Source organism: Anolis sagrei, chromosome 5 (genome assembly GCF_037176765.1).
Source record: "Anolis sagrei isolate rAnoSag1 chromosome 5, rAnoSag1.mat, whole genome shotgun sequence".
Lineage (NCBI taxonomy): Eukaryota > Metazoa > Chordata > Lepidosauria > Squamata > Dactyloidae > Anolis > Anolis sagrei.
Window position 1 is genome coordinate 27,364,547 of NC_090025.1, and position 25,963 is coordinate 27,390,509.

The following is a 25,963-nucleotide window of genomic DNA, read 5'->3' on the forward strand; positions in this document are numbered from 1 at the left end:
GCGTCACAGGCACGGTTGGCGGGAACGAGAGACAGGGCCTTCTCGGTGGTGGCCCCTCGGTTATGGAATGCCCTACCAAGCGACATCAGACAGGCCCCTTCGTTGCTGGCATTTAGGAAGAAGCTCAAAACCTGGCTTTTTGAGCAAGCGTTTGGCTAATCAGCGCAATTGTACACAGAATGACGGTAAACTGAACATAGGAACGGTATAAGGATATGAGACTGGATCTTGGTTGCGATCGAGGCACTGTATGAATGGTTGTGTGTTTGTTATTGGGTATGCTGTGTTTTAATTGTTATTGTTGTGGTAATTAATATTGTGTAAACCGCATTGAGTCACCTATTATAGGTTGAGAAACGCGGTATAGAAATAAAGCAAATAAATAAATAAATAATAAATAATAGATGACGTCCCCTATTCTCCATACACTGAGTAAACCGATTTCTGACGTTTGTCATGACTCTTGCCAGCATAGCAGGCGTTATGTTGACAATTTCTTCCTGGATGTTGGTCTTCAAATCTTGTAGGGTCCTTGGACGGTTCACATAAATATGGGATTTGAAAAAACCCCATAGAAAAAAATCACAAGGGGCCAAATCTGGAGAGCGGGCCGGCCACTCCAAATCCGCTCGAAAAGTAGGCCTCAACAGCAAAAGCACGCTCCTCACTGTTCCAACGCATGATGGCGACTGAACTGTGTCAGGACAAAACTTTATATTCCCGCCTCCCGAACGAGACCACTAGCGCTCCGCTATGTCTTCAACTGACTGAATGGCGCGCATTTTAAAAAAGGAAGTTTTGCTGCCTCACCCTGTATTTTGTGAAAATTGTAATTATTTTTAAATCTGCATGTTTGACATGTGCAAGTATGAGAGATTGATCAGCAAATGCAAATCATTATCTTCTTTTGTTCTCTATTTGGATGATGCATTTCCTATTTAACGGATGTGGTTAATCTACATTGGTGATATGTGGTTCCTCCTATGTCAGTTTGATGGTTATTCCAGTTGGTCTTTTAACCCAAGCATCAAAGGAGATATCCACATTGGATTTATTTGGGGCATAGGGTTAAACTTCTCAGAAAGCTCATTTAAAATCTAGATTAAAATTCAGACCAGACCCACTGCCATGGAATATGTGGTGACGTGGATAGTAACCTTTGGTCAGGCATAAACTCCTCTAAATTCCCAATCCCAGTGTGGGTCTTCAACAAATCAGAATAACCAGTCATTGAAAAAAAAGCTGGGCATTTAAAGACTCCAGTGGCAATCCTATCCTTGAACAAGATAAAATTGAAAAACCATGAAAATAGAAAGAAAATGAGCCAGTTGACTCATGCTTCTCCCTGGAAATAATAAAGCCCGCCAAGTGATTCTAAGGACAATTACATCAGTTTTGAACCAGTTTAACTGTCACAATATCCCAGAAGCGTGACACAGTGTTAACAATCAGTTGGAGATTCCAACCTTAAAGAACTGCAATTCCCAGGATCCTTGGAAAAAGTTTTGTTTGCAAGCTAAACACCTATAACCAATCTGCAGTGTAAACAGTCTCATTTAGTGAGGAGACAACAGTAAATCTAAAAGCAGGGGTGATTATCTCCTGGCTATCATTGATGCAAAATTACCTTGCAAAATGCAACAAAGAACAGAAGAATGAATGTCTGAGTTCAGAAAAGGGAGTAGGTGTTTTCTCTTTTTCTTTCCTGCTCTCTCTTTTCTCCACCCACCCACACAAAGTTCTTTCAGAAGTAGATTTACATTTAGAAGAATACATAGCTGAATAAATGTCTGTCCCCTTCCCATAAATAAATGTCTATCCCCTCTTCCCACTTACTTCCCAACCCTGCATACAGTTTATAGCAGGAGATATTCTGCAATACGAGGATATCTCATCAAGGTGAAGCCATACCGCAGAGCCAAATGGCTCTGTATCCAGATGGTGAGCACTCTCAGTATGCACCTTTCCTGTTCCTTGAGGGGTTTTTAAAATATTCTTCACCGGGTTATTTCAACACACTGCCAGTTGCAGATCGTCAGTAAGTAACTGCAGAAGGCCATTTTGTTTAATCACACATCGCTCATTATTGGCCCAGAAAATGAAGTTAGCACAGTTTAACCATAAACAGGTGTTGTTTTTGTTTATGGTGATGTGCCATATTACTCAGCTCTGACCTTTGAGAACTGCCTAGGTCTGAAGGAGAAACTTCAGTCCATAGTTCCTTGGTATTCCCAGCCAAGATTGTGAGTAGTGTTTTTTAGTGTGTGTGTTTGTGTGTGTGTTTATTCAGCCCACTTTCCAGTAGGCAGGCTTACTTCTAATTCAATTCCATTGAGCCCCACAAAAATCCAGAACATCACTAAATTACATTTTGGGTTTTGCTGGAATTTAGCTTCCGGAATCCACAAAACAAAAAAGTCAGTGGCTGCACTGGAAAAGTCATCAAAAACAGTAACTTGATCACGATGCACAATGGTCAATAGAAGGAAAAATCATGGGTAGCCTTGCTGTCAAACTAGGGGTGCATCTACACTGTGAAATCAATGTAGTTTAATGGAACTTTAATTCTTCAGTATAGATACACCATGCGGGAGTGTTCAGGTGGGGTGTAAAGTTTTCCTGGCCATTCCTTTTGTGTTTATGCTTTTGTCTCTTAACCATAAACCCACTATTTTAAGTTCTTGCTAGAACTGCAGTTTTATTTAGAGGGTTTGATAGCCATATTCTCATTCGAAGCACAATTTTCGCTAATGTTTCATTCATATGGAGTGTTTTCTTCAAGTCAACAAGACATGTATCATGTCATCAATGTTATTTGAGGGCTTTTGTCATAACAGGTGGTACTTCCAACTAAGCGAATCAGTCTTTTGCTGCCTTAGCATGCTACATTAGACAGTTCAAGCTGAGAAAAGAATAAGTTCAGATTATGTATGTGCACACACGCACCTCAAGTTAGCTGACAGAATGAACTAAATTTACCAAACACTATTGTTTATTGGTGTAGTCTCTATTGGTGTAGTCTCTATTTTATCCAAAATAATCTCATAAATCTTGCAGTATATAAATCGACTTCATGTTTGGATCAGGTTGTGGGACCAAACTTATGCATTTTTGATAGGGGTAAGTCAAGGGTCATTTTGCAGAGAAAGGGAAGCACTGGTCCTTTGAGGAAAAGTGTCAAAGAGCTACTACTGCTGCCATTTTCCTGTCCTGGCATTCAAAAAGGCCAGAAGTGGGGCCATGGCAGAAAGAATAGAAGGGGTTTGTAGTCCTCCCTGGAGCTCGTGCCTTTTGCCACTACTCCATGAAAGGAATACAATAGTTACTTGTTTTAACAAGAGCCGGGCTTAGCACAGCAGGCTAAACCTCTGTGGTGCAGAAAAATCCTGCCGATCAAAAGGTCAACAGTTCAAGTGCAGGTCAGGATGAGCACCTGCCGTTAGCCCCAACTCACCTGCTCACCTAGCGGGTCGAAAGCAGAAATGCAAGTAGTGAGGAGGTAATAAAGGTGCCCTTAAGGACATCGATCAGAGGAAGGCTTCTTGGCATGGAAGATGGAGCGACAGCACCTCCCCCCATGGCCAAAGCCAAGCATAGCCTCCAAGATGTCAGAAATAAGATAGGAAAAACTGCCTTTGCCTCTGTTTGTGTTTTTTGTCCTTGTTAATTGTATAATCAGCATTGAATGTTTGCTGTATGTGTGTTCTGTTAGCCACTCTGAGTCCTTTTGGGGTGAGAAGGGTGGAGTATAAATACTGTAAATAAATAAATGGAGTTAAACTACATAACTTACACTGACCTGTGGATAGGTTGATTAGGGTTTTGGGGGTCCATGTTTTGACTAAAATTTCTAGATTCATACATTTTGGGGGATATCAGTCATAAGGTGCTTTCTATGAAAAATCAATGAATGGTCATCAGTCTCTCATAAGAAAAGTAGGTGCCTCGTGTACAGAAACACTAAAAATGGCTCCATAAGAAAACCAGATTGTTACAGATCTACACCAATATTCTACATCAGCTACTTAGTTATATCTATGTAACAAAGTAACATTTGCTGGCCAACTCACCCACCCCACACCAGAATCCAGCAGCCAAATCAAATCAAGGAGGTCTGTTCAGCTGCAGAAGAAAGGCACAAGGGTGATGTTCCTACCAGTGGATATGGCTCCTTCTTCTGATTGTTGTGGACTAGGACCTTATCACACCCATACTGGTGCTATTTCACCAGCAAGCATGGCAAAACAGCAGGCACGGTGACGCTTCTCCCATCACATGGTGGAAGCATCTCCGAAACCAGGGTAGAAGTGTGCTGGTTTCATTGGAGGCAGCACAACATGGGAGCCTTTCCATGTTGACAAGGAAGCATCCTAGGACACTTCCATGTTGGTTGGGGGTGGGGCCTCTGCCAAAAGTTGAGGGATGCCGTGTGATGGGCTACATATCCATCATCCCCCAACTGGCTGGCAAGCATCCTAGGATGCTTAAATTGGTAGGTGTGATGAGGTCCTCACTTGCTGGTGGCATAAGGGTGGAGACATTACTCCTTTGCATCCTGATTGTAATCTGAACTGATCTCCTTCATTTGATCTAGCTGCTGGCTCTAAAAGGTGGACTAGGGTGGCACTCTTGTCTTTTGTAGTCTTACTGAACACAGTCAGTTACAGATCCATAACTGTAAGTTATAATTCCATAAACACAATATTCAATACCAATCCTGTTTTGTAAACTGGTTGCAATATCTCATTTCAATGCACCCATGACTGGGACACTGCTGCTCTGATCATTTCTCAGCATCTCAATCTTCAATCACATTGAAAAGGTTTGGGGGGTTTTTTTGGGGGGGGGATGTCATATTTAGTTGCTAATAATAACCATAAACACTGTGAGGAAGCGTTAATGCCACCGCTTGTCAACAAAAATATGTGAAGAAGTCTTTATCCCACCAAATGGGATTACCAAAAATATAAGGAAGTCCCTAGACTGCTATTAAATCTCTCACAGCTAGGCCATGGCCACCAATGTAATACATAAATACAGATTCAAACACATTATAAATAACACCTTCCCCCCCAGAAAAATTATTTTTGTACCATTCTCGATCCCAGAATGGCAAAAATAATTCCACATATTATTCAACAATATACACATATACATCAATTCTGAAAGGGAAACATATTAGGGTTAAACACATTTCAATTACATATACATACAAACCTTTAGCCTATGGAATCCTAGATAAGGCGTCCGCAACTAAATTTCGTTTACCTGAAACATGTTTAATTTCAAATATAAAATCCTGTAAACACAAACTCTATCTTAACAATTTGTTATTCGTACCTTTCACATTATCTAACCATTTTCATTTGTTGACATACTACATTTATCAGGATGCCATTTTTTATTTAAAACTTCCACAACCTCTCTTCTCTGTGGTTGGGACAATTCTATGTTCATATCTACTCGATCTAAATTTTTGTATTGTTCACGATCACCCTCCCAAAAAGAAAAGGGACCGGATTCCTCTTCTGAAACAACAAAACATACATTCGCAGATCTTACAACATAAGGCTTTAACATATTTACATGGACTCTTCTTTCTACATTAGAACGTTCATCAAAAATATCATAGTTTATGTGGTTGAGCTTTCTGATGATCTTCCAGGGTCCAGACCAATCCAATTGAAGTTTGTTGGTTTTGTTGGGAGATAAAAATAAAACTTCATCTCCGATGTTGAAGATCTTTGGTTTAGCAGTAGAGTCATAATAGTCTTTTTGTCTCTGCTGAGCCGCAAGTAAATGTTCTTGAGCAATGTCTCTAGCTAGCTGCATTGTTGCTTGAAGATCTTTTAAATATTCCGACACCGGAACTGGATCTGTCGCTGGACTTTCTTCCCAATATTCTCTTATCAGATCCAATGGACCACGAGCTTTCCTTCCATATAGTAATTCAAATGGACTGTAGCCAGTACTGTCATGAGGGACGGTCCTGTAGGCGAATAACAGTTGTTGCAATTTGACGTCCCAGTCATATGGCTTCTCTTGACTGTAAGACTTTATCATTTTGACTAAAGTCTTGTTCATATTTTCAACTAGTCCATTTGTCTGTGGATGATAAGCTGTTGAAGTCAGGTGTCTGATTCCACATAACTCAAGCAATTTCGACATAAGCCTGGAAGTAAACTGGGTTCCCAAATCCGAAACCAATTCTCTAGGATATCCAGTTCTTCCCCAAATGGATAACAGGGCATTGGCAATTGTTGTTGTTTCGATGTTAGTCAGAGCCACAGCCTCTGGATATCTTGTGGCGTAGTCGATCATGGTTAATATGTATCGGTAACCACGTCTGCTTGGTTTACAAAGAGGCCCCACTATGTCAATGCCTACTCTGTAAAATGGTTCTCCAATTATTGGCATAGGGATCATAGGAGCTTTAACTTTATCCCTTCCAGTACTCAATCTCTGGCAGATGTCACAAGACTGGCAAAACTCTTTGATCCTCTGGAACATGCCAGGCCAATAAAAGTTCTTAGTAATTCTCTTCGTGGTTTTCCTCACACCCAAATGTCCACCTTGAGGGTTTTCGTGTGCCACCCTCATCAGCTGTTCTCTAAAACTTTGAGGCACTACAATCTGACTACATGTTACTGATCCTTCTGTAGAGTCCACACTTCTGGTTTCTCTATATAAAACACCATTCTTTAACATAAACTCGGAGGGCTGTTCTTCTGCCGATACTGTGGGGTTTTGAGCTAAAGTGAATAGAGGTTTAAGAGAAACATCGGCTCCTTGTTCCTGCCGAATTTCTTCAACTCCTCCCGTCCTCTTAACAAGCTCAGCCACTGTAGCGCTGGTTTCTGGACTCTCATCCCCATCTTGTTGTATGGCAAAACACATGGCTTTTTGTTCAGGGCTTTCATTGTTGCATTCTTTCTCCTCACACGCCATCCTCCAGCTCTCAATCTTCTCAGCCAAATCATTTCCAATTAAACATTGGTATGGTATGTCAGGACTGACTGCAAAATCCCACATACCCTTCCATCCTTCATATTCTATTGGCAAAGTTACCACTGCTGTTGGTATCGCAGGACCTAAGCCTTTTAATCTTATTTCAGAGGTTGGCTGCTGAAACTTCTGAGGTATTATTTCGGGGTGTACTATGCACACTTCGGAACCTGTATCTCTAAGTCCTTTCCTGTCTTTGTTATCAATAGAAATGGTTTCTAAGTAATCCTTAGATGGGCTGCCTGACAGGATGAACAAACATTGTTTCTCTTGAGGCTCTGAGCCTGAACTCTCCTTTGCAACAGTATCCGGTTCTGCCTTTGGTGTTTCTTTCATTTTATTCACAAAGAGGGTTGTTTTCTCTTTCCTTAACAAGGGACATTGATATTTTAAATGGTTCCATTCTCCACATTGAAAGCATCGTCTTTTTACCTCAGGAGCAGTTTGTCTTGTTACACTCTGCCTCCTATAGATGGTGTTTTCTAAGTCAGCACCCTTTTCTTGCTGTGGGCGCGTTTGTTGTGAATAAAATGGCTGCCTGTTTGTTCTTTGGTCATTTGGCAGATCTTCCCTTTTGAATCCTTCTTTCAAGGTTGTTATTTGATCTGCCATAACTGCTGCCTCTACAATAGTGGATGGCTTGCGATCTTGAATCACCCAGCGAATATCATAAGGCACTAACTGAAAAAACTGTTCCAGCTTTAAAAGTTCCCTCATCTGTTGATAATCTTCCACCTCAGACGTCTTTATCCAACTATCGAACAGTTGAGATAATCTTGAGGCCACCTGAGCAAAACTTTGAGTTTTATCTTTCTTTAAGGATCTGAACTTAAATCTATAATATTCCGGAGTCAATCTAAACTCTTGTTGAATCTGTTTCTTAAACAGATCATAGTCTCCATAAGATTCTTCAGGCAACTGTCCATAAATCTGCAAAAGTTTCCCACTTATCTGTGGCCTAAGGTATGTCATCCATTTTTCCTTAGCCACTCCAAAATCTCGACAACATCTCTCAAAAGATATTAAGAATTTCTCTGGACAATCGTCCTTGGTATACTTTGGGAATTTCTTCATCAAATCTGGGGTATCCCCTCCAGATCTCCCTTCCTGAACATCACTGGATGTTTGAGACAAAGCCAATCTTTGTTTCTCTAGCTCAAACTCCATTCTCTTCAATTCTAACTCCTGTTCTCTATCTCTTTGTCTTTCTTTTGCCTCCATTTCCAGTTTCAATCGTTTCATCTCTAGTTTGTACTTAAAAGCCATTTCTGTCATAGGCACTGGCTCTGTCTCTGCCTCAGAGCCCGAACTTTCTTCTTGGTCTCCCTCTCTTTCCTCAGCCAGCTTTCTCTGCCGCCTGGTAGCCATGTTTTCAACAACTTTTACCTCACAACTTATTCCTAAATTAAATTTAAGGCACTCGATCAGTTGTTACACGAATCCCGTCGTCTGCCACCAAAAAGTATGTGAGGAAGCGTTAATGCCACCGCTTGTCAACAAAAATATGTGAAGAAGTCTTTATCCCACCAAATGGGATTACCAAAAATATAAGGAAGTCCCTAGACTGCTATTAAATTAAACTGCCACCAATAAAATGTAAAGACGCTGGTCTTAAAGTCTCTATTTACTCCTATTTGCGTTGTGAGGTAACTTTGGTAGAGTGGAATACACCGAACATAAAATCAATGGAGGAGGCAGGTTTAAAATAACAAAGAGAACAAGTTTATTATTAACAAAGCGTAATTGTTGCAATATTGAGATGTTGAACTTGGCACATGCTTGTTGGTTACAATATGGCTTGGCTGTGATACATTCAGGCTTTAGATGTTACAATTCTTATAAACTCCTTCTACAGTGAAGTGCTTTATTATTTCAATGTTCCTAATTGTGAACATTCACACTGTTTGTCCTATACCGGATCAAACCACTGAATCCCCAGTCTTCCACTACTGGCGATCCTAAAACTCCCTCTGTTAGATTCTTTTTACTCAAGCAATCTAACGAGGTTTCCCTTCAGCTACCTTGCTGAAGAAATATTCACAATCACTAAAACTAACTGAATCCACAAAGCTTCCCACCACAGAGCCCTAACTGACTCTGCCCTCTTCTCAGGGTCTCTTCCTCCTGACTAAACTACTTTTCCCAGAGTCCTTTCCTGACTCTGCTATTTCCCCAGAGCCCTTAACTGGCTCTGCTCTTCTTCTCAGGGTCTCTTCCTCCTGACTGAAGCTTAACTGCCACTTTCAAACCTTTTTCTCCTTAAGCTCCGCCCACCTCTTCTTCGGCCTTGTCACCATGGCAACCTATCTCTCACAGCTAGGCCATGGCCACCAATGTAATACATAAATACAGATTCAAACACATTATAAATAACACTTTATAATAAACACATCTCTACAAACACAAATCATGAATCTCCAGTATTTATGAGATCATGAATCCAAATTATAACCTTATAGCGACTGAACAGGCTACCAGCACCCTGTTTTCAATAATGCTATGAAATATTATTAAATCAATTTCATTTTATAGTATCCTTTTGAGATGCAGGTTCTACCAGAAAATAATGTTATTTGTGTTTTTCAACACCTATGAAAGGCGATGTCTTATCAAAGTCACTAAGTTCCTTACAGGCTAGAATAGATCCACCCACCTACATCCCTTTCCCAGTGAATGACATTAAAAAGACCATATTAGAATGGCAGCTAAATTAAGAAGATAACTTCAAACAATTAATTATTCTGCCCTATCTCCCCACCCCAAGTTGCATACAACATTGTACTTCGGTTATGCCACTTTAATATGAATATGTCATGTGATCAAAAACGATAGCATGTGAGTTATTAGAAATTTGAGGAGGAAACTCAAAATGGTTCAAAGATTTAGTCCAATGCCTGTTAATTTAGTTCTTACTATGAGCAATTAAACTTATTGTATACTAACTTCCTAGGATATCTTTAATAGTAGTAACTGGATTCACATATTATAGTACATAATTTTATTTTACCTGTGGATTTTTTTTTGGGGGGGGGGGTAATGTTTACTGTTGTATAAACTGCAAAATGTTTTTTTGTTATTTTCCTTAAAATCCTGAAATGTCCGTGCCATATTGCAATGTAATTACGTGTCTCCCTAGTTCAGTCCAAAAGGCAAATAATTTATTTTCTCTTACTTCGCCCACTCACTGTATTTGTTGCCAGCTGAAGTCATTTCCAGCAAGTTGCTGAATGCAAAGTAGTTCTAACAATTTGACTCTGAACAGCTGGAAAAGAAATTCCATTTTTTAATTGCTTCAGCATTGCAAAAACTCAGCAGAAATCCCAAAGCCTATCAATAAAAATACTTTCTAATCAAGAGCATTGTCTTGGATCCACTTGAATTTCTTTTCTGTGGGTTGGTTAGAATCCATGACTCTCAAACTCTCCTGGCCTTAGTGATGAACACAGTCAGCCTTCCATAATGCACATCAATTGGGCACAATAAAACTGCCCCAAGACCCTTGGGGTAGTTGAAAAGACTCCACTAATGTAGCAAAAAACATATGAAAGTGATCCACATGAAACCCATGAATATGAAGAAAGGGAACTGCTTTATACTGAGCCAGTTGTTTGGTCCATCCAACCCAGTACTGCCTGTTTTTCACTAACTATAACACTTTGGAGTTTCAGGCAGTGTTCTTTCATAGCACCACCTGGAGACCCCTCATTATCTTGGGCACTTGCACACAATGATAGTACTATGATCCCACTTTACGTGCCATGATTCCATACGATGAAATCCTGGAATCTGCAGATAGTGATAGTGTGTGCCTTCAAATCAATTACAATGTTTGGCACCTAATGCAAAGACATATGGGTTTTTGAGCAAGGGGGAGAGGAGATTTGCCACTGCTTACCTCCAACTATGAGATAGTTTGGCTTGTCAAACTCCATCCGGTAGGTTTTCATGGATAATCAAGTTTCAAAACTCTGGTCTTGCAGATATCTAATCCAACACTGAAAACCACTACTCCATGCTTGGTCTCACAGATTTACTATTTGAGAATGGTTATGTAGAATTCTCAGCCAACAAACTCTACTGCCTCACCAAACTACAAATCCTAGGATTCAATAGACTGTTGTCATGGCAGTTACGGTGGAAACATAGTGCTATAAATGGGTAATGTGGAAGGGACCTAGGTATGTCAGGCATCGTGGTAATTGTCAAAACAAATCCTAAAGTAGTCAGTGTATAGCACTTCAGCTTTTGACACTTTAGCACCCAGTTCCTTTTTAAAAATTGAGGCAAAGTAGTATTTATATAATCAAGGTCTGTGATTTCAGAATGAAAAGATTCAGCTTCCCTAGCTTCCTCAGTTTGCTGTCCACACTGCAAACTGAGTCTACTAACCAATCAGCAGGAACTTGATACAGCTCTCAGGCTGTCCTGGAAAATTAAAGCATTGGAAAATAATGCCAGTTCACACTGTGACAGATCTTCCTTAATGTATTCTGTTTTCAAGGGCTTTGGATGTTCTTGCACTGTCCTGAAAGTTAACTACCTTTCCTGTTATTCTGTTGCTATGACTGCTTTCCTAATTTGCTTTTCACTGTAGTTTTTCAGCAAAAGGTGAACAGGACTCATGTCGATAACAAGAAGCCAATCTATGCTGATGGGAAACCAGGTACGGAACTTCATAATCCTGTTGTTCGTACTGCATCTTTTTAAAGGAACACAAAGGATGGTTAACGCCAGCACAGTGACTCATTTCTGCAATTATTTTTCTTCTGAATATAAAAATATGATGTTCTGGGTGGTATCCTCAACACAATGTATTGGAAGTATACCTACATCCGCCTTCCACCAACCTGTTGTGTTGGCTTTCAGGTCACATCATCCCTAGCTAGTATGATCATTGAGAGTTGTAGTTCAACACTTCTGAAAGACAGCAGGCTGGAGAAAGCAATCTTCTAAGGCAGTGGTTCTCAGCCTGTGGGTCCCCAAGATGTTTTGGCCTTCAACTCCCAGAAATCCTAACAGCTGGTAAATTGGCTGGGATTTCTGGGAGTTGTAGGCCAAAACACCTGGGGACCCACAGGTTGAAAACTGCTGTTCTAAGGCTTTGATACATAAATTGTGCATGGACTGGAAATGGACTGTGAGCCATTAGCTGCTTGTCTACAGTGAGCTTCCAGGAACGAAAGGATGCTAATGGGTAGCCAATTGGTACAACTATGTCATTGTTGAGTAGGACTGAAATATCAGTCATACAGTATTCCCCAGATAGGACATAAAGCTTGGATGATCCCTAAATCAGAACATCAAGAGAAATAGACAGCACACAATAACTTTGGCTAAGGAATCCATCAAGTCTCAGTCCTCCTTTAATCTACTCACAGTACTGACCAAGATCGTTTCTTTCAAGCATCAGTATTTTATACTGATTTTATACTGATACACAAACAACAAAGTGTACATGAGCAAAACTGTTTTTCTATACCTAACACATATCTGAGGTCTATGTGAGCAGCACAACATGTAGCTAAGGTTTGTTTGATGTTTAAGGGCATATTATCAGAGTGTGGCATTGTATGTAATCATAACCCCTGTTTGCTGACCAATATAGGACTTACAGCATTTCTAGCATAACACAAATGATGGAGCTCTGCAAACAATACAGACCATGTGCAAAAGTCAGCTATTTTCAATATGAAGTTTGGGCTTACTAAAACAGATCAGCATTCAGTTGAACCTTTAATTCATCACATTGGAGGGGGGAAAACCCCGTATCAGAAAGCTTGACTAGCAATGTTTTGAGGGACAAATTCATATCTGATATCTGCTGTCATCTCTCATTGGTTTGATCAAGTGGTCTACCAGAAGTAGAAAACAAATTAAGAAGGGAAAATATATGTGCTACTTAATGTTTACATGGGGTTGTCACTGCCTGTATCATTCCATTTATTTCAAGGGCTAAGATGTATTATTAGAACAATCAAAGAGTACTAGCTTGAAATTGCAGGTGTAGATTCTGTTGCTGGCTTGTGGTTGCTATGTTCATACAAATCCTTTCCAGGATTTCATTTAATTTTTTTAAAAAAAAATATCTAAGGTTCAAAATTTACTTTGAGAACATGGCTCATCATTTTGATTGTACATTGCCATGGCTCTTTATGCATGATTCAGGGCCCTGTCTTCATACCTATTTAATTGGCAACAAAAATCCTAGTGTATTATATGTTTCATTTTTGTAAACAAGGTGTCTATTCTAATCTTCAAGAAACATTATACTATTTTCTGGATATGATTAAATGTCTAAGTTAACACAAATGTCCAAGGTTACCATTATACAAGTCCAAACAATTTCTAAACATCAATCACCAGCTGAAATGAAAGTATGTTTCATACATTGGCCAGATGCTCCATTATACTGTGTTATCTTGTAGCCACTGGGTGCAATTAAAGTGAAAGGGGGAACATTAATTAAAGCTGCTTTGCAACAGTACAATATCTTCCAAAGGGAATCAAATCAGGATTTATTATGGGTTGAAGCACCATAGAAAACCCACTGATAAGAATGCCAGCAATGTGAGCAAGACAGTGGTGGTATCATGTTTTGTTTTCTACAGAAGTAATAAGCAACCATTTTACCATCATATGGTGGTGGATAAATGGCCATTGCAATGGTAAAGCTGGCACTTCAGATTAATCTAGGGCATTCTGAGAAATAGTTTATAATGCAGAAATATTACACTGGGTTGGTAGTAGTTGTCATTAGTATAGGGTGCCTTTTCCCCAACAGACTTCAAGTGAAAGGGATTCTTTTCCCATGCTATGATGTACTTAAAAATTGTACGTCGCCACCAGACAAGGGTCATAGCATCGCAACCTTAACATCTTAACATCTCTTTCTGTGAGGAAGAAAGTTAGTCAAATTATTTCTCCTCCTCCTCCTTTTGCCTACTTTGCTTTTGCATTAGAATGGGCAGTTTTGATTCTCCATTTGTTTGGGGCTTGAAACCTCTTAATCCCACATCATTGTCCATGCTGACTAATGAGAATTATATCACAACAATATTTATCCATGCCATATAGACCCCAAAGGGGTGGGGAATGGAAGTTGACTTTGCTTTCTTTTAAAAAATGTTTGACTTGCCTAAGTGGATTTTCCTGATGTAGCAGGGTTTTGAACATTGACCTTCAGAATTGCAACCCAATGCTCAAACAACTAAATCTGTGGAGTTTCATGTAGTGAAGGGTAGAAATTGGGAAAGTGGGGGAAAGGGAGGACAGTGGAGGAAAGTGGATTAATCTGTTCCCTCACAACTTTCCCCATTTTCAAGGTTGCCCAGTCATCCCATGTACTTAGTGCACCTTCCCTCGCATTTCCCCTGCTTTCTCCCACTCGGGAGGCTTGGAGTCAGATAACACCTGACTCCTCAAGATGGCTGCTAGACTCTCTTTCCATATGCTTAGGAAATGGAGTCACACTGAAAGTGCCAGCATGTCATGCCATGGGGCTCTCGGGGGGCTCCATTTCCTAAATACATGGAAATGGAGTATAGCAGCCTTCTTATGAGGTTCCAAATCAAAGCACCAATTGAGAATGCCAACTAGTATGCCAAGTGTTATTAGTCCACACACCAGACAGAGCAGCAGAAAAAAAACTGAGGTTAAACACAGGGTTTAGGGATCTCTTGAGTCCATTGAAATGGAAAGAACCACTTCCCTGAGGTATTTGCTATCGGCTCCTTGGTTCAGCACTACCTATATGGAGTGGCAATAGAAACATTGCAGCTAATATGGTGCAATGGATAGAGTGTTAAGTTGAGACTGGGACATTCCAGATTGCAGTCCCCACTGACAGTAAACATAGTGTAGTGGTTTGAGTATTGGATTACAGCTCTGGAGGTCAGAGTTCAAAACCTTGCTTGGTCAGGGAAACACATTGGGTCAGCTTGGGTAAGTCAAAACTTTTTAAGAAGAATAGGCAAATGCCCTCTGAGCAAATTTTGCCAAGACAACCTCATGATAAGTTTGCTTTACATAAATCAGAATTACTTGAGAGCACATGACACTTGATACTGAGTTTTTCTCTCCAAAAATAAAAAAGTAACAGAATGGAATAAAACATGAGTTCCTGTCAAAAGGCCTCTCAAATGACTTTAAAAGTGTTATATGTTGTGTCTGTAAAGTACCTTTGTTTTAGTCATTTAATAGATATCTTGGACTTGAGCCATTTAAGACATTATTTAGATACTGCATTATATTGTATTGTTTTATTTTTACTCTTCCTTTTTCCAAATGCTGGGTCTTGAGATGGTTAAGGAGATAAAATGTAATACAATACAAGCCTGTACACACATCAGCCAAAGTATATCATCTCTAGGCATTTTCACGATCCTCCAGGCAATTCTATGGCATGCTTCATCCAGAAGATGACCATAGAGGGGTCTTCTCTAGGCATTTCTTAGCTGTTCCAACACAACTCTATGCTATACTGTGGGCAGAAGTTATTCATTCAGTAGAGGTTTGATATAACCTATGGTCTCATATAGTCATTCAAAGCCCTTGAATGTATCCTGCACTCAAGGGATAGGGGAGATTGTCAAAAGAACATTAAACTGCCCATTTAAAACTTCAGTTTAAAAGAAAAGTCTGATTTGCTAAGAAAACAGCTAGTTTCCAAAACTTTACTGGAATACAAGGGTGTTTACCTCTGCTAAAAGAAAAATATGAAGTGAGCCATACTAATTCCACACTTCCAGAGTCTGGGGAAAGTCTACAAGAATATCTCTCATTTGCATTTCCACCAAACAAGTCTGTGAAGGTGGTGGAGCCTACAACCCTCAGAAATCAATGAGGTTGAATATGTTCATATGAAGTCCTTTAGAAAACCTGGACTCAGACTGTATAGAGCAGTGGGTCTCAACTTGTGGGTCCCCAGATATTTTGGCCTTCAGCTCTCAGAAATCCTAACAGTTGGTAAACAGGCTGGGATTTCTGGGATTTGTAGGCCAAAACACCTGGGGACCCACAGGTTGAGAATCACTGGTAGAGAGCTTTATAGGTCACAGGCATCACTTTGAACTGTGCTCAGAAACAGATTGTCAACCAGTAGAGCTGTTGTAATAAAGCAGTCGGGGGCTTCTGCTAATTGGCCCCAGTAAATAATCTGGTGGCCGGTAGCTATTTGGACCAGCTTAAGATACCTTGTCTCCAAGTCATATGGAAATTTTACTCAGTGATGGTGGGTGGTTTGTATATCAGTACAATGAATTAATTTTAGTTTTCCATTGGAACTTTAAAAGACCAGTCTTAGGTACGGAACCTCTGCAAAAGTTCATCATCTTGGTTAGTTCAGAATAAAGTTCATAGTAGATTTACCACTTCTTCAAGGAGGAAGTCACCATGCACTCCAGATAGTAGTGCCTTTGTTCACATTCCTGAACAGCTGGCTTGACTTCCTATCCCATCATGCATAATTCAGCATCTTGTCTACAGGGCTATATAACACTTGCCAATTGTTCTTGTAGATACTACAGAGAGTGAATCCAACATTATACAATACTTATTGTTGGGGAAGTGTAACACACACAGTGTTTGGTTGCTGTGAGATGCTATCTTGATGACACTGTGTTTCCTGTCCTTGTTCTGTGAACCAAAGTGCCTGGCCTTAATGCAATGTGTCAGTACTTCCTCTCTTGAATTTCATAATTAGTTAATGGCACAATGCTATCTCACAGTGAAAATACCAGTGACAACTAAATTTAATGGAGAGTGAATTAAGCAGGCAAATGGCCATGAATCTGAATGCTCTGTCTCTGAATACATCAAGACTCCCCCACTGCAGCTAAATATTGACTTTTTACTAATCTGTATGGGCAGCATTCATCTCATTATATCAGTCAACAACAACAACAACAACAGCCATATCAGGAGGTTAAAGCTTCTTGATGCCCCTTCTGAAATATAGATTCAATGCTATAAGATCAAACAGACTAAAGAGAAGCTAAAAACCAGAACATGACCTACTATTTTTGAGTGGGAGGAAGCATAACTATGACAGCACAGAGGCCAACTACTAATAACAAAAGCCAACCCAAATTATTCTACTGCCAGAGACATAGCAATAAATGTTGTCCACCAACAACCAAGATGCATAAGATGCAAAATCAACCATGTTGTTTTGAGTCACAACGTCTGTTTCTTCCTCTATACCTTCGTAGCACAGTGTAATGGTACGAGCATTTGACAAATCCTTGCTCCATCATGGAAACCCAGTGGGTGGCCTTGGGCAAATCACATCCTCTTATCATCAGAGGAAGGGAAAGGCAAACCTCCTCTAACCAAATCTTACCCCCTCCCCATAAAAACAGTAATAGGTCAGTCTGATGTTACCATAAGTCAGAAGTGAATTTAAGGCATAAGAAACACAAACACATAATCAAATTTACTACATGGCATATCTCTATTAATGGTAGGTTTGGCCCTATTTACAACTGGATAAAGAAGAATGATATTTCTAACTAAATATTCTATAAATTGATATCTTGAAGTAGCAAGGGGAAGCAATATCTATCTTATGAAAACATTTAGTTTCACTTACTTCCTGCGTACAGTCCTATACTCTGCAGAGGAAGCCAGATTGATGCCTTCCTGATTTGTAATCAAGATTAATCCTCACATTCTAGAATAAACGGAATTGTACTACAAGGCAGTGTCCCCGGTAATTACTCTGTGACTATCTATTTTCTGGCTGGAATTTATTTTTCAGTAAATACTGTTCTGAGTGTGAATCAACTTTCCTAACTGTTTCCATTTGCTGCTTGCAGAAAGAGCTGGAAATTACAATACCACATATACTAATGATATGCCCAGTGTCCCATCAGGCCAAGAAGAACTGATACTATTGCAAGAGCAAGTGAAGAGGGGAACAATTTCTATGGATGAAGCTGTGGAGAAATTCAAAGAATGGCAGAACCATAAAAGTGGATTAAAAGTCATCCAGAAGGTAGAATTGTCATGGATTGTATGGGTGCTTGTGCATTAATCATTATTTTCAAAAAGAAATGTGTAAAGCTTGAGTGAGTTTCAAGTTTTCAAGATGTAGGCTTTCTATTAAACTTAAGACAAATATATATTTGTTAGTAACATAGGAAATTGTTACTGAGTCAGAATATATATGTGGTTTTGATATCGTAGTCTGACCTTTTTCACCCCAATGAGTTTGACCAAGAAAATCTCAGCACTCAGTAGGGGGAGCATTTAAGTATCTATGTGTGGTCATCATTTTGAAAAATGATACCTGAGGTAGTTGTGACTTTAGATTTGTATGTGGGATAGCAATTTTAAATACTATCCCACCTCTTTCATGCACTTCTTTCCCCTTGTTTTGTGTGCCCCACTTTGACAAAGACATCCCAGTTTCTTAAACCATAATTTCCCCTGATATTCAGACTGTAATTCAAGACCTTTCCCAAAATCTCTCAATATCTATTTCTTCCATTCCCATCTACATTTTTGTCCCATCATTGTTTTGTATGCAGCACTCTGAACTTTGACTAGGATCCTGTTGGTATTTTTTACATACATTAGTTCCTTTGAATATGTGGTTGGACCTTTGTGGTGCATGGTGTAACATTTGTATTTAGTTCATAGTTTGTAGTCTTTTGGAGTGGTGGCCTGGACAATTTAGCTTAGTTCTACACTACCATATAATTTGAATTGAATTGAACTACACTAACTATATAGTGCAGTTCAGATTCCATTACATGGCAGTGTATATCCAGCCTTTTAGAGCCATAGATTTGGAAGAAGCCAATGGGACCATGCAGGAATATACAATACACAACAGGTGGCCATCCAGACTTTGTTTAAAAGCCTCCAAATGGAGAGAGGCCACCACACTCAAAGGCAGCATATCCAGTGTTAAATAGCTCTTAGCATCAGAAAGGCCTTCCTTTTGTTTAGGTGGAATCTCTTTTCTTGTAATTTTAATCCATTACTCCGTGTCCTATTTTCTGAAGTAGCAAAAAACAAACTTGCTCCATCTTCAAATATATAAACCCGTCTATCATGTCATCTCTTAACCTTCTCCTCTCCAGCTACACATATCCAGCTCCCTAGGCCACTCCTTGTAGGGCATGATCTCCAGACCTTCTATCATTTCGGTCACCCCTTCTCTGGACATGTTCCAACTTGTAAATGCCCTTCTTGTCCTACGATGCCTGTTGATAGACTTTCAAAATAGCAATAAAAAGACAGAAACATTCATTACATGTCCTACCTGAGTAAAATCTGAAAGCCACATTTTTATTTCTGGAAAATTAACATATTGGCCACATTCATAAAATACAAGATGCACATGTTTCTGTCTTTATGAAAGACCAACCCTGCAAATTATGGGACTGGACAGGTAACATATTTTTAAAGCTATATATCTTGCATGGTATGAGCCCCGGAGGTGCAGTGGGTTAAACCACTAAGCTGCAGAACTTGCTGACAGAAAGGTCAGTGGTTCAAATCCCCAGGACAGGATGAGCTCCCATTGTTAGCCCCAGCTTCTGCCAACCTAGCAGTTCAAAAACATGCAAATGTGAATAGATCAATAGGTATCACTTTGGCGAGAAGGTAACAGCGCTCCATGCAGTCATGCCAGCCACATGACCTTACTGGCATCTACAAACAACATCTTAGAAATGGAGATGAGCACCACCCCCAGAGTCAAATTCAACAAGACTTAATGTCAAGGAGAAAGCCTTACCTTTATTATCTTGCATGATATTAGATACCTAGCAACCCTCCTCAAGGCAAAGGCTATTGGCCACCACTGTCAAGTGTACGTATGTGACAAGGAACTGCCCCTCAAAGCCATGTATTGGATAAATTGATGGTTGAGAGCCAACAGATGGTTCTACCTCCTAACCTCCTCTACCACCACCACTACACATACACATACACAACTTCAGAAAAAATAACATTTTGAGATATGCACCAACAAGACTCCAGCTCAAGTCTGTAAGGCAACTATATAGTAGTAATGGGGAAGTACAAATAAAGTTAGCAGAACAGGTTCTTCCTGTAACCATTATGGTTATAAAATATATTCTTCTGATTAAAACAGTGAGAATCAAGGCATCTCTCTGTATGGAGGATAATAATTGCCTCTGGCCTTGCAGTGTGGGTGGCGGGGGTGGTGATGTATCATTTGCTTTTGGAGAAAACATCCCAAAAATCCTTTGGTATCAAATACTGAACTACAGGGAAAGGAAAGAAAGAGGGATGCTTTTTGTCCTGCCCTGTCTTTTAAAAATGATTTCCTTTACTAAGAACTTAGAGCTTAAATGAGCAGAATATTAAAAAGCTCCTCTCCTCCAGCGACTCATTCATTATTTTTAACAATCAACTATAACCATTGATTTTTGTCCTTGTTTGTGTGTTTATTTCTTACTTAAGGAAAAAATATGCCAGCTCAGAGGCTCTATTATCAGAAAAAGACCAGAGGAGGAAACTGTGTACGGTAAATTACATTTTACTAGTATCTCAATACACTGAAAAAAGGGAACTGTAGAATCAAAGTAGACCTGAAGTAAACTTCACTGAAACCCATAGAAAAATTCTGATTTTCCTATTCTGTTATGGTTGGCATTCTGTTAAGTAGTTACAATGTCATAAGTAAATACAGTGTCATAGTTCACATCTATTATTATTGCACAATCACAATGACCAATTATGATCACAATTACCAAAATTACTAGGAGAGGGCACCCTTCCTTCAAATGTTCAGGACAACTTGGGATGTAGCATCTATGGTAACATAGCTAAGTCTTCATAGCTATATCTTCCAATGCAAAACCTCAACCTGTTGGTGTTTGCTACTTCCTGGAGACATGTGATCCCATCAAGGAATATAGGAAATTTTGGAAAAATGATGCCATAGCCTTTTGAGAAAATGGCATTCACCATAACCTTTTGGGAAATCAGGAATCTCCCTGAGAAGAGTTAGAAACTCACTTGAGTCAACCTTTTCCCTAGTGATAAATATCCACCAGTATTCATACAAGGTAGTTAGGTTTCTCAGCTGTTGAGCTGATACCCTAACTATCTCTTTGAACTGTTAGGGACAAATATATGCCAATGCACAAAAACATATATAGCATTTTCATAAGTGTTCACTTCAGTTGCCCAAAAACATCTACTCTCCCTTAAAACATATAGGTTTAAATCGTGCTCTTGAGAGCCCAAAAAAGAAAATAAGCACAAACAGGGATGGGAACTAGTACTGAAAAGGTGGGAATGATGCTGTATGTGACTACACTTTAGGTTCCTCTGAACCCTAAGAGAGAAGAGGGTATGTCAATTGCCTGCTTTAAAATGACAGTTGCATATTCTATCTACATCCTACTCCACTGAGTGTTTCCTATGAAAAAGGGAGAGTTTGCACTCTGTTGATTACAAAAATGTGATGTTGAATGGGGGAAGGTTGGTAATTTCATAAGAGCTGCAGTACAAGCACCACTGAAATCATAATTTTCACAGCAAAGATTATTCCAAATATTCAGTTGTTATAGCCACAGAACCAAGGTATAAACCAGGGGTCCTCAAACTAAGACCCGGGGGCCGGATATGGCCCTTCAAGGTCATTTACCCGGCCCTTTCTCAGGGTCAACCTAAGTCTGAAATGACTTGAAAGCACACAACAACAATCCTATCTCATCAGCCAAAAGCAGTCCCACACTACCCATTGAGATCCTAATAAGTTTATATTTGTTAAAATTGTTCTGCATTTTAATTATGTATTGCTTTTAAGGTTTTGTTTTGTTTTTGTTTTTTGCACTACAAATAAGATATGTGCAGTGTGCATAGGAATTCATTCATGTATTTTTCAAATTATAATCCGGCCCTCCAACAGTTTGAGAGACTGTGACCTGGCCCTCTGTTTAAAAAGTTTAAGGACCCTTGGTATAAACTGATGATATAGATATATCTGTAATGAACATAGAGCTCAATTAGCAAGTCAGGAAAGAATTGTATTTTTTTTAAAAAAACATATATATCTACAAGGTATATTCTTTTTTTTCCCCTTCTCCCTCTTCACCAGATAAAATCACCACTGTTCGTTATCAACATGGTAAGTTGCTTCAGCTTAATTTCTTAAATTATACTTGCATATAGTTTATAAATTTCCCCATATTTTTCCCAGGAAGTGACAATCTGTCATCCATCCATTTGTTTATCTATTTCAGTGTTTCTCAACCTGGGTGTCAAGACCCCGGGGGGGGGGTTGCAAGGGGGTGCCAGAGAGGTCGCCAAAGGCCATCAGAAAACACACTATTTTCTGCTGATCATGGGGGTTCTTTGTGGGAAGTTTGGCCCAATTCTATCATTGGTGGCGTTCAGAATGCTCTTTGTAGGTGAACTATAAATCGCAGCAATTACAACTCCCAAATGTCAACGTGCACCAGTGTTCAAATTTGGGCATATAGAGTATTCATGCCAAGTTTGGTCCAGATCCATCATTATTTGAGTCCACATTTCTCTCTGGATGTAGGTGAACTACAACTCCAAAACTTAAGGTCAATGTCCACCAAACCCTCCCAGTATTTTCTGTTGGTCATGGAAGTTCTTTGTGCCAAGTTTGGTTCAATTCCATCATAGGTGGAGTCCAGAATGCTCTTTGATTGTAAGATAACTATAAATCCCAGCAACTACAACTCTCAAATGACAAAATCAATCCCCCTCCCCCAACCCCATCAGTATTCCGATTTCAGCGTATCAGGAATTTATGCCAAATTTCGTCCAGTGAATGAAAATACATCTTGCATATTCAATATTTACATTATAATTCATAACAGTAGCAAAATTACAGTAATGAAGTAGCAACGAAAATGTTATGGTTGGAGGTCACCACAGCATGAGTAACTATATTAAGGGTCATGGCATTAAGAAGTTTGAGAACCACTGATTTATTTAGTGTTGATTAAACTATTATTTGCCCTATCTGGTATGAATCAGAGAGAGTTGTTCCAATTCTAAATAACTTTCAAGGGGTGAGAATTACTGGAAAGGTTGGTCAGAATGCGTTCTTCTTGTATTGTTTTTTTTTCTTGTTTATAAAAACATTTGTTTCCCTATTATCGCAAATGTTGGCAGCAATACACCTACACTTCATTTTTCTCACCCTAAAATGAAATAAACCTACATCATTAGATGGCATTGATTCTGTTTGGTTGGCAGAGGTGGAGATGGCAGCTCCCATGGGAATGACATACCTTTGGAAAAACAGAAACATTCTCAACATTTTAAATACCTTCTGAAGGTGAAGAGGGATTATATCAGATAAACTATCCACGATAGAGCCTTCATCAAGACATAGGAATGTAATTGTTTTCCAATTTTGTTCCTTAAAGAAACAGTTACATACTTTAGCATTCTTCTTCCTGCTATGAGATGTTCTTCTGATATTTATCAGTTTTTCAATATTATTTGCAATTCAAGACTTATTTCTGTACAAAATGTGTATGCATGTTTTTTATGTGGAAACTAATATTTTCTGCACAATCAATAATATTTGTGTGCAGACAGTGCTGTTTCCTAGACGGAAAGTACTAGATTTTGTTAATTTATCATGTATAAAATTTAAATATTCCCAAACTGTAAAGATTTCCATCAGTCCAGAATTCTCCTTGTCTGGGTTTCCTGAAATTTGAGAGTAACATTTTTTTAAACATTTTCGATATCCTTTCTATCCCTACCAAAAAATGTCAAAGACTCGAGCTTCTCAAGCTTTTTAAAAACTGTCTCTTCCAAAGTTCTAAGTACGTAAATATTATAAAATATAAAATAAAAACTGTATAAATAAATTTATTTATCATGTCAGGAGCAAACCGAACAGTTGTATTGTATTTTTTGAAAAAACACAAAGTTTGCAAACTTGGCATTCTATTCAATGTCCTTTGACCAGTAGCTGGCCACTTGGAGTGCTTCTGGTGTTGCTATAAGAAGGTCCTCCATTGTGCACGTGGCAGGGCTCAGGCTGCATTGTAATAGGTGGCCTGTGGTTTGCTCTTCTCCACACTCGCATGTTGTGGATTCCACTTTGAACCCCATTTCTTAAGGTTGGCTCTGCATCATGTGGTGCCAGACCGCAGTCTGTTTAGCACCTTCCAAGTTGACCAGTTCTCTGTGTGCCCAGGAGCAAGCCTCTCATTTGCTATCAGCCATGAGATGCTGGGTTTTTGCCTGCCACTTTTGGACTCTCACTTTCTGAGGTGTTCCAGCAAGTGTCTATGTAGATCTTAGAAAACTATTTCTTGATTTAAGGCATTGGCATGGTGGCTGATATCCAAACAGGGGATGGGCCGGAGATGTCACTGCCTTGGTCCTTTCACTATTGGTTGCTACTTCCCGGCAGATGTCAGGTGGTGCAATACTGGTGCAATTTCTCCAGTGGTGTAGGGTGCAGACATCCTGTCATAATGCGGACTTTTCTAACTTGGTGAGATGTGCTCCACAATGAGCGCTTTGCTACTCAACAGCAGAGTAGCAAAGTGCAAGGGCAGATGTCTTCACTGTATCTAGTTGTGATCCCATAGGTTGTGCCATTCAGCTTTCGTATGATATTGTTTCTAGTGCCCACGTTTTGTTTGACATTCAGGAGTGCTTCTTGTAGGTCAGGGAATGGTCCAGGGTAACTCCCAGATATTTGGGTGTATAATATACTGAAAGAGGCATTTCTTCAAGTAAACTGAGGTGAGATTGTGTAAAGCACCAGGGAAAAATGTATGTCCCTCCAGATGATGCTGAATTGTAATTCCCATCATCCTTAATAATCATCCTTAACCAGCATAAGCAGTGGTGATGGACTATGCAGTCCTATATTTTCTGGAAGCCCACATGTTCCATACTGCCAGTGGTAGACTTTACATTTTCTACAGTCTGTACTCCTATTGGTGTAAGTACACTAAACACACACTATCCATAATGTGGTTTTAATGCTTTTATTAGGTGTTTGAATGCTTCTATTTCATGTTTTAAATATCCTTTTATCTTATCTTATGATGAATTGTCCTATTGATTTTATGCTAGTAGTTATATGTTGTTGATTGAGTTTTGGTTTATGTATGTAAGGCATTGAATTTTGCTGTTATTTTTGTGTAAACTGCTCTGAATCCCCCCGGGGTGAGAAAAGTGGTATATAAATACTGTAAATAAATAAGTAAATATCCCATCTGATCTTGGAAACTAAGCAGGGTCAATTCTAATCAGGACTTGGATGAGAAGCTGCCAGGAAATCCCAAATGCTATAAGCTATTTTGAGAGAAACAAACTGACAAAACCACCTCTAAATATTTCTTGCCTATGGAATTCCTATGGCATTCATTGAATCAACATAAGTCAACAGGCAACTTGTTGTCCTGTTGATTTGTCTATTGTAAAACAAACATCTTTGTATCAATTGAACAGTATCAATACGAAAGCTGACTGGCACAACCTGGGGATCACAACCAGACACAGTGAAGACATCTGCCCTTGCACTATGCTACTGAGTATGCATGCCCATTGTGGAACACATCTCACCATGCTAAAACAGTAGATGTGGTTCTTAATGAAACATGCCACATTATCACAGGGTGTCTGCGCCCTACACCACAGGAGAAATTACACTGCTTAGCCAGTATTGCACCACCTGACATCCGCCGGAAAGTAGCAACCAATAGTGAAAGGACCAAGGCAGTGACATCTCCAGCTCATCCCCTGTTTGGATATCAGCCAGCACATCAACAACTTAAATCAATAAATAGTTTTCTAAGATCTACAGAGACACTCGCTGGAACACCTCAGAAAGTGAGAGTCCAAAAGTGGCAGGCTCAAACCCAGAACCTCAACCAATGGCTGATACCAAATGAGAGACTCCCCCCTGGGCACACAGAAAACTGGGCAACTTGGAAAGTGCTGAACAGACTGCGCTCTGGCA

At 39.5% G+C, this 25,963-nt stretch overlaps 1 protein-coding gene across 1 annotated transcript in view; it reads left to right on the forward strand.

The window, feature by feature from the left end:
• Positions 1-25,963, forward strand: part of BANK1 (B cell scaffold protein with ankyrin repeats 1) — a 192,234-nt gene that overhangs the window by 156,845 nt on the left and 9,426 nt on the right. The window contains exons 11-14 of the mRNA XM_060779163.2: positions 11,600-11,668; positions 17,820-17,998; positions 20,443-20,506; positions 22,088-22,117. Of these exons, the coding sequence (XP_060635146.2) occupies positions 11,600-11,668; positions 17,820-17,998; positions 20,443-20,506; positions 22,088-22,117 (342 nt within the window). The remainder of the gene's footprint in view (positions 1-11,599; positions 11,669-17,819; positions 17,999-20,442; positions 20,507-22,087; positions 22,118-25,963) is intronic.